The sequence below is a fragment of the Fundulus heteroclitus genome, chromosome 9 (genome assembly GCF_011125445.2).
Source record: "Fundulus heteroclitus isolate FHET01 chromosome 9, MU-UCD_Fhet_4.1, whole genome shotgun sequence".
In the NCBI taxonomy this organism is placed as follows: domain Eukaryota; kingdom Metazoa; phylum Chordata; class Actinopteri; order Cyprinodontiformes; family Fundulidae; genus Fundulus; species Fundulus heteroclitus.
In genome coordinates this window covers 23,844,364-23,863,610 of record NC_046369.1, presented here as the reverse complement: position 1 = coordinate 23,863,610, position 19,247 = coordinate 23,844,364, and the positions used below count along the sequence as shown (strand labels likewise).

At 38.9% G+C, this 19,247-nt stretch overlaps 1 protein-coding gene across 1 annotated transcript in view; it reads right to left on the bottom strand.

Moving 5' to 3' along the window:
* Nucleotides 1-18,193, bottom strand: part of atf6 (activating transcription factor 6) — a 51,518-nt gene extending 33,325 nt beyond the window's left edge. The window contains exons 1-9 of the mRNA XM_036141279.1: nt 17,967-18,193; nt 15,345-15,421; nt 15,100-15,178; nt 13,592-13,689; nt 12,759-12,882; nt 10,586-10,789; nt 7,670-7,839; nt 432-617; nt 232-323 (exon numbers count right to left, since the gene is read on the bottom strand). Of these exons, the coding sequence (XP_035997172.1) occupies nt 232-323; nt 432-617; nt 7,670-7,839; nt 10,586-10,789; nt 12,759-12,882; nt 13,592-13,689; nt 15,100-15,178; nt 15,345-15,421; nt 17,967-18,066 (1,130 nt within the window). The 5' untranslated portion in view covers nt 18,067-18,193. The remainder of the gene's footprint in view (nt 1-231; nt 324-431; nt 618-7,669; nt 7,840-10,585; nt 10,790-12,758; nt 12,883-13,591; nt 13,690-15,099; nt 15,179-15,344; nt 15,422-17,966) is intronic.
* Nucleotides 18,194-19,247: the final 1,054 nt, after the last annotated feature.

The window sequence follows — 19,247 nt, the reverse complement described above, 5'->3', positions numbered from 1 at the left end:
TGAGGGAGAATCTCACAGTGAGTCATGGGGCTTCCCGGTCGGTTTCCTCCTCAGTAATCAAAAGACACGTTCATTTAACAATGCTACAGTGAGCAGCGGTTCGCCAACAGTATCCGCCATCATCTGCCATCATCTGCTCTCCTTTAGTTTCTAACAAAACTTCAGCCACCAAACCGAATTACTGCGGAGCGCAGTAGAAGGGAGCGCAGATGTCGACGGGCCGGCCCTCACCTCGTTGGCCCTACGTTAAGCACCAGAAACACCAGGACCGCCATCAGGCACACAGCTCTCCTCTTGGGTGCTGTTGCTTTCAGTACACAGTTCTGCAACAACAAAGAGCAAACATGACGTAAATTGGTTCCTTCGCTTTTTTTTTTAACATAAATATATGTTGAACTTTTAGAAATTCAGCACACCATCTCGCCTCTCACCTCACTCAGCAGGCCTTCCAGCTGCTTCTTCAGGTTGCCGTTCTCACACTTGAGCGCCTCGTTCTCGGTCAGCGCCACTTTCAGACGAGCTTCCAGCGACAGCAGATACTCCTTCTTCTTTTTGCGAGAGAGCGAGGCCGACTCCCTGTTCTTTATCATGCGTTGCTGCTTCTGGGACAGCTTGGACTGAAAGGAGAACCCAATAAAGACAGGAAAAAAACACGTTTACAACTTTTGTTTATGCATTTCTCATTTTGAGAGGGGGGGGGGGGATTCAGGGAACATCTTGCCAAAGACTGTAAATTAAATTGAAGTCTGGACTTTTCTAACACATTTATAAGATCTGATCTAAAAACCCTTCTATACCAGATCTGGCTGTATGTCATGTTTTGAGTATTTTGCAGTCAAAAACCAGGTTTTTCCTCAACAATAGCCATGTTTTAGCTTCATGTATTTTCCTATAAGCTCTAACCAGATTCCTGTGGAAAAAAACTAACAAAAACAAACACATGATGCTACTGCCACCACCGTGTTTCACAGAAGGTTAGATCGATCAGAATGAGGGATTTTTCCTGCACATATGCATGCATGCATACTAAAAAGTTACATTTTGCTCCCATCTGACCGGGCTTGTAGTGAACCTGGTCCTGCACAATTATGTGCAATATTGTGTCATTTAGTACTTGGATTTTGACAATCCAAAAGAAACAACAACATTATACTGGCATAAGCCCGCCATTTTACCATGGATATTTATGACCTTTTCATATCAAATAAGAGCTCCAGCGTAGGCTCGAATACTGACTCAGGACATGATATACAAAAAAAAAACACCAGCTGGGAATACTGCAAGAGATGTAAAAAGCCCAAATGTCTCAACTCGATATTTAAATAGAAAGTACTGGATGAAGACGCAGTTGACAGTAAAAAACAAAAGCCAACCCACAGAGGTTGAGGGACTTCTGCTTTTATCTTCATTTATCAGAGTCAAATAATATTAAACACACGTGTTCAAGATGTGTTGAGGACCCCCTCTAAAACAAACCCCCGGCCTTAACAGTGCAACAGACGGCCCTAAAGTGCACTCATTTGTGCTTTGAACCGATGGTGTTTATAACAGATTCTCCGAGGTCAAGAGATCCCTCGCGATGATGACTCGGTTCTAAACTCGAGGGGGAACGTGTTTATGTAGGGAGTCGCTCTGTGAGGGTTGGGTTCACATCCAAGACACGTAAACACAAAGGGAACGTAGCCATCCTATAGGTCGGTGTCTGTGCGCACACAGTTAGCTAACGCAAAGGTTTCTTTCACATTGCCGTAAACACATAATATGCAGTGCATGAAAACAAACTGATGAATAAATATGTATTAAACCATGCCTTGCAAATCTCTCCACATCACATTCATGAAAAGGGAGGCGAGATCTAGTCAGTGAATGCAAACCTATATGGCGCATAAATTAACTTAGAGAATACCTGTCCTATACCAGTTTAAATTTTTTCAACCCAATCACCTTCCCCAGGGAGAGCCTTTGTGAACACAGGCCTTATGGTCCCGCTGGTGATTAAGTTATTTGGATCGCTGTATTTGTGTTCTGTCTCCTGAGAAACTCCTCTGTCTCTTAGCCCAAAACTGGGAGCCGTGCCACCGGCCCCAGCCTGGGAAAACTACGAGTAAGCGGTTACCAGGGGAGCGGGGGGAGCTTTATATTGACTCAACAATGAGGACGGCGAAAAGAATTTGAGACAGAAAGTGGCATGTTTCAATAAAGCGCCTTTGAATCGTGAAGAGGTTAACACCAATGCAGGTTCAAGCTGTGTTTTTGTGGCAGTGGGAAAGGTTAACAAGAACAGTGATGTGCTTGGAAATGCGGTCGTTTACAGTGGCCGACTGCAGATAGCAAACATTCCCCTGAACAGGCCTGTGTGTGTAAATGATTCATTTGTCTCTCAATGGAGCAATGCCCATTCAACAACTTTTCAACAGACGGATGCAGGTGAAGAAAAAAAAAAAAGGAAGAGCCGTCAAGAGTGAAACAACAGTTCCCAGCATGCCTGGCTCCCATTGAGTGTTGTTGGAGCTCCCTTTTTTTTCAGCATTTCAAGGGTCATTCAGAAGAGAAAAGAGAGACACCACGATTGATCTTTCAGCTTGTGACCACAACTGGACCGTTTTACACTTGACAGGCAATGACTGTTGCTTGTGTTGGAAACTGAAAATCCAATGTTTTTTTTTTACTAAGTATTAATAAGTCCCACTAAAAACAAAAACACTCTTCCGTGTGGAAGCTGTTACTGAAGGAAGAAGACTCAAAATCAGTTTTACTGAGATGTTTAACAAACAAGTCAGAGGAAAGACTAAAGCTTCTAGAAGGGAAGCTACTGGCTGTTTCGACAAGCTGAACGTATTACAGGAAAGTTATGATTTATCCCTTAGAAAGTCTAAATCAGTCCATTGTGGGATATAATGCATTTGGAAATGTTGTCAACCTTTTGGAAATCTCACAGCGAAGACAAGCATAACAACTCTAACTGTGTTACACGCTCTAATCCACTTACCAATAGTTACCTAATATAAGAAAGTAAAGACAAAATTACAGCATAGTGTCTCTGTAATCACTTTTTGTTTTAAAATACAAGTGAAACCATTTCATTGTGGAGGACTGTGCAATACAAACCGCTCCCTCAAGGCAAGGCAAGGCAAGGCAAATTTATTTATATAGCACAATTCAGTACAGAGACAATGCAAAGTGCTTTACATGATTAAAATATAGGAAAATAAAACAGAATAAAAGCAAGTAGGGATAGTGTAGAAACAAAAAAGAACATTTGAAAACAGTAAAACATTTTAACTTGAACAAACACACAGCGTGACGGTGGCGCTTATGAAAAATAACAATCGTTCACAACAGAACGGCTCCTTTAGAACGCTGCTCTACAGGCACAACAACGAATTATTCAACAATCACACACTTAACAGTAAATTACAGCTACTTTCCTCTCAAACATTATTTATTTGGAATGGCTTTATTTGTGAATGCACATCTGACCAATAACTTCCAAGGATTTTTTACTATATTTGTAGAAATGCAGTGATACAGAGAAAGACTGCTATTTTACCCTTAAAACAAGTATTCTTAAGAATCAATAAAATCAATTAAATAATTGGAATAACTTGATATGTTTCAATAACGCTCAGATTTAAATTTAGGTTTCTTATATTTGGAAGTCTTATGATGCAAACAAGTTAAATTTCAGGTTTGTTGTCAAATGGATGGTTATATTAAGAACAAAGTTTAAACCTTACTTCATTAACCGTAGATTGCTCAACACCCTCTTAGGCCATCGCCGTTCCCACTGATGGGAGGATTTAATTTTTTCCACCTCTAGTTTCAATCTGGAACTTTTTTTTCCTGTTTGTCTAGAACCCCCAAATGGCTGAAGCCCACACAGTGTAATCCTTGGTTGCGTAGCAGCCCATTACATTACACTGACCCGATCCCCTGATGGCTGTTTACAGCTGTCGCAAAGGGCCTCGTCCGGCGTACCACCTGTCTGAAGCGTGTAATCATTAGCAGCCGTTTTAACACCCAGCCGCAGAGGCCAAAATACAGTACTGGGAAAGAAAGAAAACAGGAGCAGTGACAACCATGGGCTCGCTGAAGACGCAGCTCGCAGCAGCACCTGGCTCATGCATGTCATGTTTAAGAGTTATTTACTAATTCAACAGGCAGCCAAGCTGAAGTGAGTGAGCGCAGCTGTGGGGGACGCAAGCAAAGCCGGCCCTCTCACACAGCGTGAACGGGGCTCTCCGAACATCCACTGCATTTGTTTAAATGGCCACCAGCTGAGACCTTTGACATATTTTTTATATAAAAAAAAGAAGCACTGTTTTGTTAAACTTTAAAATGCTTTTTAAATATAACATCTTATGTAATGAACTTTCAGGACTTTCCCTTAGGAATTAACAAAATCAGTCAGCTTCCTGCCCTCCTCAGGGAATCCCAGAGCTCAGAGCCTCTCTTTTAATCCCACGTTGTAAATAGTATTGACCCTACCTTCACAAATTGTGGGTAGTGGGTGGGGGGGTATTTATTTTGGCCTCCGAGGTCTGAAATTCCTTCACACCGCTCTCTAGATTTGGCAGGAAAAGTGTGTCTCCACACTTGATTATACCCACAATAACCGGACAATTTCCAACATTGTTAGGCTCAAGATGAATTGCCCAGACGAATGAAACAAAAAGAAATTGCGGCATTAGGTCATAGCTGAAGGTATTCCCCTTCTCATGCAGCAGTCCCACATGTCAGCTTTATACAGTGATAATAATAGGGGGCGATCCGGTTAAGTTTTTCTGTTATATTTGGTCTCATTCTTTAACGTGATAAACTGTTTTTGTGTTAAAAGCTATTTAAATTTCCTATTTAATTTACGGCTTTCTCCCTGCATTTTATTGCCAAGTTTTGTTAGAAGGGACAATAAATATGGCAGTTCTGCTAACAAGAAGTGGTGGAAGAACAAGCTCACTAAAGGTCAGACCAAAGAATAAATAATAAAGAATAAAAAAAAAAAAAAAAAAAAGCTTAAGAACAAAGGGAAAGTGATGCTGACAAGTAAAACTTTAATAACAAAAAACCAGGAGGAAAAAAGTAGAAAATCCCAGAAAATGTTGAAGCGTTGCGAAATGAATGTCTAATCTACATTGTGGGAGACATATTGTCTGCGTCTTTCTTCCCTTTGACACAATTACGTCAATCCACCCGTCCAGTAATGCAGCAATTTAAGCTACACTTGTTGGCAAAGTAGCAAGCAAGGCAGCGAGAAAATAGCGATCGTCACTTTAATGGAGCCGATTGTTTTCGGCTCCATTAAAGCCTAATGACCAAGTCACTTATTCCATAAACGATTTACAGCACCCTCCACACTTATTAACACCCCTAGTAAAGTTATTTAAAAAGTGTTCAAATAAATACATTTTTTATTGCAGTAGTATTACCTGACAATGAAATAAAACACACAATATTGCAACTTAGCAACCTCCTCACTGTTGGCAAAATAAACACGGGTGTTCGTCCAGATTTGTTGGTCACAGTTCCAGTTGTTTTGAAAAGGGATGCAACAATCAGGCCTTTCCTGGCTGATAGCGAGTTCGGGTTCTCTCTGAGGTCTGACCTGCCAATTCGAATATTAACGTAATCTGTTTTTCATTTCTGATGACTTTAACACAGGAGAAGAAACGTGCAATAATGAAGGTTGTAGATCTGAATCCAACAAAAAATGAAGGCATCATAAAATGACTGCAATTTATCCATCCGAGCATTTGTCTCAGTTTATTAAACTCAGAAAACGCACAAAGAAAGTACATTTCATTAGTTAACGTGTTCGTTGGTCAAAACTTGGTGGAAGTTCTTAGTTTTTATGCATTTCATGAATACCGGAAAGAAAAAAAAAAAAAACCTTCAGCATCTGGCCTCCCGATCCCTGACAAGAACCGATGAAGAGAAACAGTCCAATTGATCGGTGCACCCCTATCTTTTAATTTTTACATTTTTGATTGATGCCATTTCTAAAATTGCATGCATACATGCTTTTACCAAAATAAAAGGCTAAATTATTCGTTAAAAAAAGAAACCATACATTTATTGCACACAAAGTTGCAATTATTTTATGCTAATTATTTAAGGGGGCACTAATCGTAGCACCTCAAATATTGTCAAATATAAAAATTTCACAAAATTTCTAGTTAACGAAATATAGGAACTTTTTTTATTAGTGTGAGATGAATTCAATTAAACGTCATTAACATTAATTTAATTAACTAATTCTGCTCCAGTATATTCAAACCCTTTCAAAATTTTTTATTTTAAATAAATGGTCTCATTCCCTAAATCTGCTGATATAAGTTGTAAAAAGTTTCTTAAAATAACAGCCAATGCACTTTTCATACTGGAAAATAAAGGAATTAAACCCCAATGGAATTAGGTTTTCAAACTACGGCTAAGAAAGTCTTCTCTGTTTTACAAAAAGGCTAAAATCAACCAACAAACAAAATTCATTAGCAGGTTTACACAATTTTGTTTGAACATTTAATTTTTTGCTTCTGTGCTTCTTTTTATGACAAAGGAAAAAAAAAAAGTTTTATATCAAGGCCTTAAAATAATACAACAGCCCTGGTCCGTAGTCATTAGTGTCAACTCTGACATGCATGGTCCATGAAATGCAATAAATCTTGTCCAGCCATGTGGAAAAACACATCATTAACATTGAAAAAAAACTGCATTTCCATCAGCACTTTATTTTCGTATTCTAAACACAACTTAAAAGTTAATGGTTCTTCGAAAATTAATGTAAATACAAGAAAAGGGTCACATAGAATGAGTTTGGGTTGGACTCGATCCATCCAGTGTGAGCTTGACAGCCATACGTCATACGTTGTATAGAGAGAGACTGAGCATTTTCGTGCAAACTGTAATCCTGTGCAGCTGCAAGAAAGCGCATATGAGCATGCCCTTGCATGCCTATACATAAGCAACAGCTAAGGGCTATATATTATATATATATATATATATATATATATATATATATATATATATATATATGCAGAAAGTCAACTTTAAATGTCAACCTTTAACCTTGCTGGCGTGGGAGCTATCTGAATGAGAAACGTGACAAGAGACACACTGATCCACTGGAGACAGGCCAGCCAGTGATTTTAAATGGAGCCATGTGTGCATCTTAAATGCACAAACTCAGACGTAATGTCTTACCATTTTTGTTTGGCCGATCACACCAGGTGGTTGGTCTTTGTTATACTCAGACTCTGCATGCACCTGAGCTTTCAAAGTGCTCCATATTAGCTTTATAAATTAGCACTTTTATTTAAAAAAAATTTAAGGCATTGAAAGAAGTTAACCTGATACAATGCCGGTAAACCAAGAACTATTTAACCATGTTTGAGTTAGTTGTGGAGGCTAATGTAATGGGAATGTGATCATAAAATCCACCCCCCCCCCAGCTTTCTTTAGGCATGGGAGATGCTTGTTAAAGTGGAGCAGCAGTTCCTTGAACCGCATGTGAAAGTTTAGGACTTTGACTAGTTGTAGCCAATGCAAACCATGCTATTGACAGCAAAGGTATCCATCCTTTGTCTCCGGCACCTCTGCGTTTCATTTTGAGCGTATCAGCTCTCATGCCAGGTACCTTTCCTGCGTGCTGACATCTCAGTGTTAGCTGACTTACGTCGTCGTCTGAGGAAGGGCTTCGAAGCACGACTGAGACCAGTGGGGGGGCGGCTACCGGAACAGGCTTGTCCTGGCTGAGTGCCGGCACACCGACCACATTAGCGGAGACGGCCTGTGGTGTCTGGATCTGGAGTAGCTGGCTCGGCTGAGACAACACAATAGGATGACCTGGGTGAAAGACAGAGGACGTGCGCTTTTTTTAATTTGACAAAATTACAAGCTTTACTGTAATCACACGCTTACTCTACAACCAACACATCGTGATTACACGTACAGGTGAGTATGACATCGAATTTGGTAAATGGTGATTAGTCCACACCGCTAAACCAGGCGGGTTGGGATGTTTCGTCTTCACGACTAGCTTAACTTTGTGTGCCTCTGATAATACGTAGTCTACTTCTAACAGTGTTGCTGAGATTAAAAGCATGCAACAATTTTCTGCAGCTGCTTGTAGATGACTCTGAAGCTTGGCCCCGTGCCTTTGACTGTGTCAGCAGGTGTGTTCCTGGACTAAATCATCAGCAACAGATCACACACACGGTTGTGAGCGTTGTGAGTAGACCTACACTGAACGGAGCAGCAAATAAGAGCACATCCTTAGATTCCCATTACCCTATAAACTTTAAAAAAAGGCTTACATTAATCAAATCTGTTCTGTAACATTGGAGGTTTAAGATTAATATCAGAGCTCGTTTCTAGGAGGTCTATTTTAGTCTAACAATGTCTTTATCTTAATTAAACCGTTGCTTCGTTGTCTGCTAGACTGCACTAATACATCACGCTGTGGATACATCAGTTCTGTCATTTAATATTAGGCATTTGCCAATAATAAATATCTAATATCGTCCAAGCCTGGTACTACATTCAACTTATAAAAATCCCTGTTTTATGTTCACAAACTCAGACGTTTGACTGAGCAGAAGTGTTGGGTTATGGCTACAAACTTTTCTTTCTCTTTAAAATTACCTGTAGTAAGGCCGACATATTTTAATGCGGCTCCAGTTAATGTTGTGCGAACAAACCTCACAGATCCAGTTGATTCATAAACTTAACTTTGATTTCTATGTCCAAAACACTATTGACCAGTGTTGCAGCAGGAAGCAGCAGCCGGCAACACAGTCTCTTTTTCAACATGGACAAGATCGTCTTTGAAAGACGGAAAAACATTTGCAATATTAAGAAACTCGGAGAATAAGCAGATCAACAAAACACTGTGAAGAGGCTCTGATAAAGTGTTGCAAGTAATGCACAGGAAAAGAGGCACAGATTTAAAAAAAAGAAAGCTAGCTTTGCTAAACATATCTCGCTACCTAACACTTTGGATTCGGGACCTAAAAGTTTAGTTAAGTCAGGCACTTAATATCAATAATAACTTGATATCAATAATATGGGACTCAAATAATTTTTTGACACTTGGTTGAGAGTTTGAGCAATGAAAAATAAATAATGAAACTAGATATTGTTACAGCAATTCATGGCCAAAAATGTTTTACTTTCTAGGGAGAGGAAACTGATGGTGTTATGACTGTAGTGAATTGTTTAGTGTCTTATTTAGGAATTCCAACAATCTGATTGGTTTGCAAACCTCCTCTGCATGAGAGACATTTTCAACCTCCATTGTCAGATGCTGAATCAGTTCACTGCTTAAAGAGCCTCTCCTCCTGCAAACGGTACAGCCCAAGTCCCTCCAAAACCTATCAGCCTCTGGGGGCCTAGCCCTTGCCTCTGTGTGCTTGTAGTACAGGTGGTGAAGATATTTGGCATACTGACCTGTGGAGTTGAACGTCCACATTCCAAACTGAGAGGTTCATGAGTTATGTTCTTGAACTCACACAAACACGTGCCCACAATTTAGGGCCCAAAAAAGGAATTAAGGACCAAAAACAGAGTAATATCTGTGTCCACTAATGTCCTGCTCGTCGGTGAGCCTTACACGTTTAAGTGAGATAGTGGAAGCAACGCTTACTCAAACAGACCCGACAATCTTCCATCTTTAATGCTGTCAGTGCTAATCACATGAAAGCGTTTGCTAGAATTTCCAACAAATCTGTGATCTGCCGGCATTTTTTTCCTCTGGCCAAGTTCACCATCTGTGGGAGGAATTTACAAGGCTGGAATAAAAAGGGAAGCGACCAGTACACCTGTTTGCTCGTTCTTTAAGGACAAATAACTGCTCAGATCAGACTCTATGTAACACATCTATTTATTTATTCTTTAATTGAAGCTGTGCTGCCCACCTGTAAACACAAACCAGATTTTTAAACACTTAATGTTGGATATCAATCTTGAGGTTTGCTCTTGGATGTCTCATCCTGAACCACTTGCCATATCGGCCAACACCCGGAAAACAGGCCAGAGGTTCAAATGCACTTTAACAGAGGTCAGCCACCCCACCCAGTTGATCTCCATGCAGTGACATCATTATTTACACTGGCCTTCGTGGTGCTGATGTAAGACCCCTAATCAAGGCCAGCAAAAGCACAAAACAACCTTGATGACTTTAATGAAAACCACAAACATCAGCTGATACGCAGATTCTTGCTAGCATGTTTAGAATTTTGCTTCTATGTTCACAATGGCTGAATGTCCCAGCAGATTGTGCGTCAAATTTCTGCATCACTTTTATTCAAGACCTGAAAATCAGATTCACTGAAGATTTCCTGATGAGGAAAAAACTGAGATTAAAGTGCCATCTGCTGGCTCTGTTGAAATACTACGTTAGTATAAACCAAATTAACGGGGAAAGGAAAACAATAAATATAATCAGTCTCTAAAATATAGCAAGATATAAAATCTTCTCTGTAAAGTTTTACATTCCAATGCAAAAAAATAAATAAAATAAAAATAGAGTGATTCCAGTTTTTATGTCAAAAAAATAGAACGATTCAAGTTTTTATACGGTGCAAGCACTGACCTGGTGGGGGCGCTGGTTGGATGTTTACCGGAGCCGGTTTGACCACAGGCAGCACAGTGGTCTGCAGGGGCTGGATGATGATGGTCTTGGCCTGCAAAGGAGCTGCTGCAGGACCCAAAGGCATGGCTGCAATCAGCGGTTTGGGCTGGATGGAGACCTTTGGGCCTATCTGAATTGGCCTCTTTGCAGGCTGAGCAGGTTTAGCTGTGATATATATGAGGGTTTGGGGGTGAAAAAAAGACTGGATTTAGCATAGGCTAGGATATTTACATTAACAGTTAAAACTTCTTTTTTGACAGTCAAAATGCTAGAATGGTTTTGTAACAAGACATTTACAAAAACTTTTTAAACTTTGGTGGATTTAAGGTTAAAAGAACCATGTTGGCAATAGAAGCTGTCTTGCATGTCAACAGCAGTGCATGGAAAACTTTTGTTCTGGGTGTTACTGGATATTTCTGCTGTGTTTTAATTGGTGGATCAAAATCTACTTAGTGTCTAGAAACAGCAAGTATTATCTTGTAATAAATTAAAAAACTGGAAAAGATTGTTCTCGGCAGACAGAGTTCTTTGTGCCGTTTGGTAAATATTAACTGACCAAAGCTCAGATGTGGGGTTCCTCAAGGCGCTAAATATCCACATGCCTCCCACACTCTGGTTATGTAGCATTGCAGCTTCTTTTACCATAAGCTAATAAAACAACTTCTATTTCTGTGTTACCACAATTTCTTACAGTATGTACATAATACTGATAAGTGGATGGGCCCTGGCTTAAAGCACAGGGCATGGCAAAAAGAATGATTAAAATAAACAAACTAAACATTAGAATTTAAAACAAATCAAACAATTAAAAGTAGAAATAAAATCCAAGTAAAGTGGATTTAAAAAATGTCATGGGAAGAAGCTTTTCTAATTTGCAACAACAAAAGCCTGATCTCCCCTGAGCATTGCAGTGTCCTTGGCACCTCCAGCAACAGCTGGTCAGCTGAGCTGGGTGACTGAGAAGGTGAGCGCAGGTGCAGCAGCTCAGAGAGGTAGGGAAGGGCAAGACCACATAAAGACTTAAAAGCAAACATAAAAGTTTTGAAATAAACTCCAAAAGGTGCAGGCAACCAATGCAGAGAGAATAAAACAGGACCAATATCACTTCCATTTTCCAGTTAAAAGTCGTAAAGCAGCGTTTTGCACCAACCGAAGGCACAATAAAGTTGACTTACCATCTCCAAGGTGTTAAGAATTAAAGTAATCAAATCATAACAAATACATAGATTACTGTTCTGAAGATGCTTTTTATTTTGTCCAGTTACCTCAGGTGAAAGAAAGCTGGATTTTACTACTTCACTGATCTAAAATCCATATTCATTACAATAGACATTGAAATTCTGAATAAGAATCATCACCTCGGTCTTATTTTCATTGACAGTTAACAGCCCTCGTAGGTTTTAACTCCTCAGACCTTTGTTTAAATCTGGCATACAGTATAATCTACATAACAATGAAAAACAATCATATGCTTTCTGAAAATGAAGCCAAGGGACTGGAGATACGGAGGAAGCACCAGAGGTCCAACATTTGAGCCTTGTGGGACCCCACACAACACCGGAACAGAGAAGGATCTGCAAACATTTAGTCCAACACTAAAACTTCTTTCAGCTAGGCACAACCACTCTAGTGCAGTACCCTGGATAGCGACAATTATCTAAGAGAGATGCCAGAATGTTGTGGTTTATTGTGTTGAAGGCAACTGTTAAATCTGTAATGGACACATATTTCTGAGTTGCTTGTCACATATCAACCATCTAGACCCCTCGGGTCATCAGACACTTTACTCAATATTTCCTGTACCAGATCTAAATAAGCGGGAGTCACGTTTACTTTCTTTGCTCCTGAGCTTTGGAACAAACTCCCTGACAACCTGAGAGGTGCAGAAACTGTTGGCACCCTTAAACCAAGAATGAAAACATTTTTTTACAGCAGCTTACAGATAAAAATCAAACATTTTATCACTTTGTTTTATTAGGTCTTATCTATGCAATGTTGTTCTCTTCTCCTGTGTAGCTGAAATTTGTTCTATTATTCTTTTTATGTATTTATTGTGTAATAATGTAATCTGCTTTAACTTTGTCCTTATTTCCCCCTAAAGCATTTGTAGCTCATCTTGTGTACAAGGCCCTACCTCGTGTCCCCTGAGTGCTCCTCTTTGCAGCCTTCTTGGGTGGCGGAGAGATTTCAGAAAAGCCACTGGACTCGGATGAAATAGAAATTGGGGAAAGCTGCGACTGTGGGGACAGGGCCTCATCCTGGATGGAGAAACGGACGTAACATGAGAGCTCTATATCATGTGGGCAACTAGCATGTTTAGGTACTGAACAGATGTATATATGCGCAAATATAATATTCTTATTCTACTGCTAAGCATGCTTGACTCTTTGGCTAGGACGCAAAGCATAAAATCCTTTTAAGCTAATGTGTCTCAAGCTCACGCATTAATAAAATATGAGTGGCTTTTAAAGGCTCACAGTTGACAAGTGCGTCCTTGAATTGTCAGGGTAATTAGTAGACAAATGTGTGCTGACTATTGGGTTAAAAAAAAAAAAAAAAAAAAAAAAAAAGATGTAACCCATGCCCTTGTTTTGACACACTGTGATAACATCTGCCTGCTAAATTATGCTAATGAATCTGAAGTTGTCGGCACCTTTTTTTCTTTAATGAGTGGTTGGCACACAGCTCACACAGACAGCTCATTATTATACTGACAAGGTGTTTATGGATTTTATTAATAAGTTTCTTAACCAAGTATGCTTTATTCCCTAAATTTAAACAACGACTGCCAATATTTTGACGCACATCTGGAAGAAATTGTCTTTGTTCTAACGGCATTCGAAGATGGGTACATATGGAAATGCTCACAACCAAAACAATTGCAAAAAAAATAATAATTTGCATTAGAAATCCATATTCAAAACGCAGGAAACGGGGAAGGACCAGCTTTTGAGGGCAGATTCTTACATGTAGGGAGGAGGGAGACAGGGCGTCCACAGAAGCAGGAGAGGGGATGGAGCTCAGAGTGTGGGCAGGGGACAGAGAGGCCACACTCACCTCGCCATCTGGATGCACAAGGACACAAACAATCAAGTCAATAACCTGGAAAGAAAATCATGCAGCAAAGTCCCAAATATTGCCCCAAACTATTTTTCCTTTTGGGGCTGAAAGAAATTATCACATGTAAATGCAACATAATCGGAAAATATGGCAATAATGAAACTGGTCAGTGTTAACTCACATTTTCCTCTTCTCTTTTTATATTCCTTTGTCACAATGTTTCTTTTACTTTCTGCAAGCTTTAGCATCTTGGCCACTGAAATCTAAGGCACTGGCACAGTCAGTGACTGGAAAAGCTTGATGTTTGTCTTAACAAAAACAGTCTTCAGTGTGGAAGTTGTTGATAGGGGTAATAGTTAACTTTTGTTCTCCCTGTTACAACCACCCCTGTTAAAGCAGCTAGAGAAATCATAAAGTTGTACAAAGCTATTTAAAAGTAAACTGTTTTTTATACGACCTGCCCAGATATGTCTGACATTTAGTCAGGCAGCAAGAGGGCGAGAGAGAGTGAGACTTTCAGCAGATACCAGGAAGGCTAAACGTAGAACAGGAGAGTTGATAGGTTTTATCATTTTGCGCCCTCAACCTGTGTCTGCCGTAAAAATTGCTGGATTTGGACATGTTGGCAGCATTTTGGAAATCTGAGAGTAAAGGTAAAGATCTACATTCTCTAGGACAAAGCCACATAGACTGGTGTTTTAGCAACACTGGCCATGCTAACCGCACTAATCTAAATGAGATGCGAAAGACAGTTTAAAATATCAACTTTGTAATCATTTTGTCTTTACAGAGACGGCTCTCTCACACAGCAGCGTCACATCTGCTCCTAGTATAAATAATGACCAAAAAGGCTAGAAGAATATTTTGAATTTGAATATCTTATATCTGTTTATATTAAAGCTCTCACAGTGAGGTAGGAATTGATCAAATGTTAAAGCATTATAAAAAAACAAAATAGGAGAGTGACCACTCTAAGCATTCCTGGACATATTAAAACATAGCAAACGTTTGCAATTCTGATATTCTAATATTCCATGTCATGCTATGCCAGGCCAACTTCAATTATAAAACAGTTTTAAAAAGGAGCAAACGCTGGCCAAAGTGCTGAACATAAAAATGTAAAAAACAACAAAAGAGAATAAAAAAACAATAAAAGTTCAAGTAAAAGCAAAAATATACAACAAAGACATCATGAAACAGTAAATACTAAGTTAAAAATCAGGCAGATACTGTGGAATTCAATATACTGTGCAACTCTAACATCTCTAAATCTTTCCTTTTCATCGTAGCACAAATTTACTCTAATTTTATCTAATGCAAAAATTTAGTTTCTACTTAATTCTCCACCTAATTATACAATTTTGCATTAAAACGAAAACTGAAGACAAACAAATCATGACTAATGCTTTCCATACCTGTGCAGGTGCTGCTTGTGTCCGTTTCATTCCAAGGAGGAATGTCGATATCAAAATCCAGATGATGACCACCGTTTGCCTGGGGACCCCCCCACAAAAAACATATTTTTAAAACAAATTTAAACTTTATGGAAAACTGCCACTATCATCTTTGTGAGCTTGTAAATTGTTGTTAACGTTTCATAAAACAAACATTACTGAAAGAGATACATCCTGATCACTAGATCGACTCTAGAGATACTCACATAGGCACCGCTTTCGAGGGCCTCGAGCAGCTCATCCGCATCCCCCAGGTTATCCAGTTCATCGAACAGGCTTAGGTCTGTGTAACAATTGAAACAGTATAAATATTGTGTTTTTTTTAATTAAAATAGTATTATAATAAACTATAGATGCTGATATTAAGATTGATACATTTGACGGAACTTCAATTATCAGATCACTAGTATTGACAAGAATCCAACTTTTACGCAATGTCCAATCAATCTGGGAAATACAAGAGAAAAGTGCCTTGAAGGACATAGAAATGTGATTAATACGACTGTTTAATCAGTTTAAAGGTTACTAAGACATGCAGCAGAGATTCTGTGAAGGCTGTCATGTGTGTGACCATCACATTGCACGTAATAGACATATGAGCTTAAATAATTGCAATAACTATGTTTTTTAATCTGCATTATCCTTCTCTCTTATCCTTATATTAATGTTTAGGTGCAACATCTCATTGGGCATGACGGCCATTACTGCAGAGCGGTATTGGTTTAGTGATATATCTGAAAGAGTCTAGCCACTCTACTCATTTCCAAAACTTCTAAGTGTTAGACACCCTGGCTGAGATTATGATAACAGAATGTAAGCCAGACCCGACCGAGGAAAACGTTTAGCCCCTAGCACGATATTTCTAAAGCCCAGAGATTAACATGTGATCTGCCTGACAGACAATGACAGGACAATGGCACGATTTTTAGATGAGCCATTCATGAGTTAAAAAGTGACAGTGAAAACATTTATGTGAAAGGCACCGTGCTAACTGCAGCAGATGACATCGGTTTACAAATACATCATTTCAGTTTATACCATCACATTTATGACGTTGTTGCACAAAGTACAAACACATAAGGAAACTACTTTTTGCTACCGGATGCCAAACAATTCTCACTTTCCACAGCTCTTAAGACTCAGTGATATAAGTGACTTTATCTTCCTCTCTGTTACCATTAGGGCTGGACGATATAGGGGAAAAAAGCATATAGATACAATAGAAATCATTTTGCTCGATATCGATAATTATCAACAAATTCAAAACATATATTTTAAGTGCAGCCCTGGCCATTTTATGCTGTTACTTAGCAACCTATTTTTAGATACAGAATATACAAACACTGAATTCAAACTCAACACTTTATTCAACCAACTTTTTACCAAAACTGCAAGTATTTTAAAAAATTAAAAAGAACAAATGCTCTCTGAACTCTTTGAAGGGGGCAGAGCGTTCCTTGGTCTGCGTTTGTGATTGGTTGGGAGGATGTAGTATTAAGCTACAAGACAGGCTAGAATGCAAAAGGAAAGAAAACTATTATTGTATTTAACGTTTTATTGACTTTTTTTTTTCTATCATCGATATACGTCTATCGATCAATATATATTGTTATTGAATTGTCCAACCCTAGTTACCATATTTAAAAGAATGTTTAGATATGCTGATTATTTTCTTATTATTATAAAGCACCAAGTCAGTTTCTAGGTCCGGCCAAAGTAGCGCACAGTGTGCAGATTGTCAAGAGTGGAAAATTGGAAAATACAGTAAAAAAAAAAAAAAACAACAACAAACTTTCAAGACATGTCATGTTTGCTGTGTAGAAAAAAAACCCGTTCAGGAATTGTAAAAGGTAAAAAGCAGGTACTTTATCGCAGGGATAATTGCTTGAACAGATTTCCTGATGACCATTTACATTAGAATCAGCACCAGAGGTGTCTGCAAAATGAATCTAAAGCCAGATCTTACATGGATGTCTAAACTAATAAAATAATATGTACACTTCTCAATCCCACATGGTGAATAGCTAAATTAGAGTACTACTATGAGAGGCTAAATGCATCAAGCTACTGTCAAAGCACATCTCATTCTGCAACAATGATAAATTCAGATTAATATAAGAAAGAATCAGGAGACAGAACCGAAAATGACCCTTTAAATCTAGAATTATTGTTACATTTTAGTGTTATTCAGCTCTTTCTAACAATATTATTAATAATAATAATAATAATAATAATAACTATAATAATAATAATAATAATAAATAATAATAAAACATTTAAAGTGTAGTTTTCTTAGTTAATGTGAAATTGCTTAAGAACCATCAATTGAACCCTTATTATTACATTTATGTATTTATGTATTTTATTATGAAACTGTTGTATTACCCAAAGTATGGCAGCAATTAGCCCTTGTTATCATACGTTGCATAAATAAACGAAATCTATGTAAACATGAGCAAAAGAAGCGGAACAAACTTGAACACAGCAGCTAAGATGACAGCGGAGTATTTCTTACATTTGACAGTTTTATATAATTAACAATGAATCCTTTTAATCTCGTGCCTTTTAGAATATTTACATAAAAACCGACAATGTTACGTCATCTCGGCGTCCACAGCATGCTAATGCTAACTGGCTAACTGACAGTAACTCCGGAAAACGTTACAACAACAACAACCTCAACGTTCCCGCGGTGACCGCTTTTAATCAGCGAAGGTGGTGTTTATTTCGCCGTTTTACGGTGGGATGCCGCTGTCTTCCAGCGGCGAGCTGTCTCTACGAACCGCTTGCTTGTGTGGGTGTTTCTAGAAAGAATCAGGCGTTCTTACCCCACTCTCCTCCCTGGTCGATAGAGAACATGCCTGTCTCGCTATCCATCGCAGGGTATTGCTGACAATCTCCGAAGTCTAACTTTAAGTCTGATGGCATGCTCCTGTGAATTCATTAGTGTCTTATCGCTCGAAGGGAAAACAACTGAGACCAAGCGTAAGCACTCGCATCACTGTCAGATTAGGTACACGTCTTTCTTCGCTGTACCACCTACGGGTGCCGTTGAGGGACCAGCCTGCTGCACAACGACTCCGTCGGACGGCTTGCGCTACATTAAGTAGCCACTAGGGGACGATATAGCACTACTGAAGAGGGGGTTCTTTTTTTTTCATTGATTTCAACTCTATGTTGAGGATGTCGCCGAGTGCTTGACCTTTATGTGTCAAGAAGAGTCTGAACAAGACTGACAGCTTAAAAGTGAAATCCTAAGTAATTTACAGCGGCTTAAAACCACACATCTGGGATGGGGGGGATAGATATGCTGCCTTTTTTTTAAGGGCCAAGAGGACCGTTATCCAATAGCTTTATCAAACCTTCCATAATATTTATACATGTGTGAATTTGATAAATAATACATTATATTAATACATGTGTCCCTGGTAATTTAAATGTCAGTGGTGTGTTATTTAATTGTGCGTTTTGGCATCGAACAACATCCACAATAAATAAATTATTAATGGAAATTATATCTGTCCTCATGTTCAGGTTCCCGTGCACATGGAATCTGCTGCTTGGTTCACAGAAGAGTCAGTGGCAGAACGAGCTGTTTGACATTGGTGGGGAAGATTTGAAAAGTTTTAAAGTGACCCACATACCCAACTCTGCTACATTTTCCGAACAAATGTTGGGCCATTCAAGGTGGAAATGTTCAAGCCTTCCAACAGTATCAAATTTGCTGCCAAACAGAACTGTTTCAACAAAGGAAATAAATCAACCGCAAAAGATAGTCCTTAGTTTATGTGCTAAAGGGTTATAACATGCATCAATTAAGGTATTTATTTATATTTTTTTCTGTTTCAATTCATTATGACACTTTCCATTTTAGGTGTTAGATACATATTAAGAACAATTATATCCTTGTCCCTTTAGCCGATCCTGCACAACCTAACATTGATTGTTTTATATTTAAAAAAAAATTGGTTCCTTTTGTCAAAGTGTAAGACACGCAACAAGCCAGACCTTGACTTGTAACTGTTTTGTCGTTGTGCCACGTTGCGCAGAGACGTTTTGTTGTTTCAAGCCAGTAGTTTCACAATCAGGGCTTGCCCAAGGTTGTATGG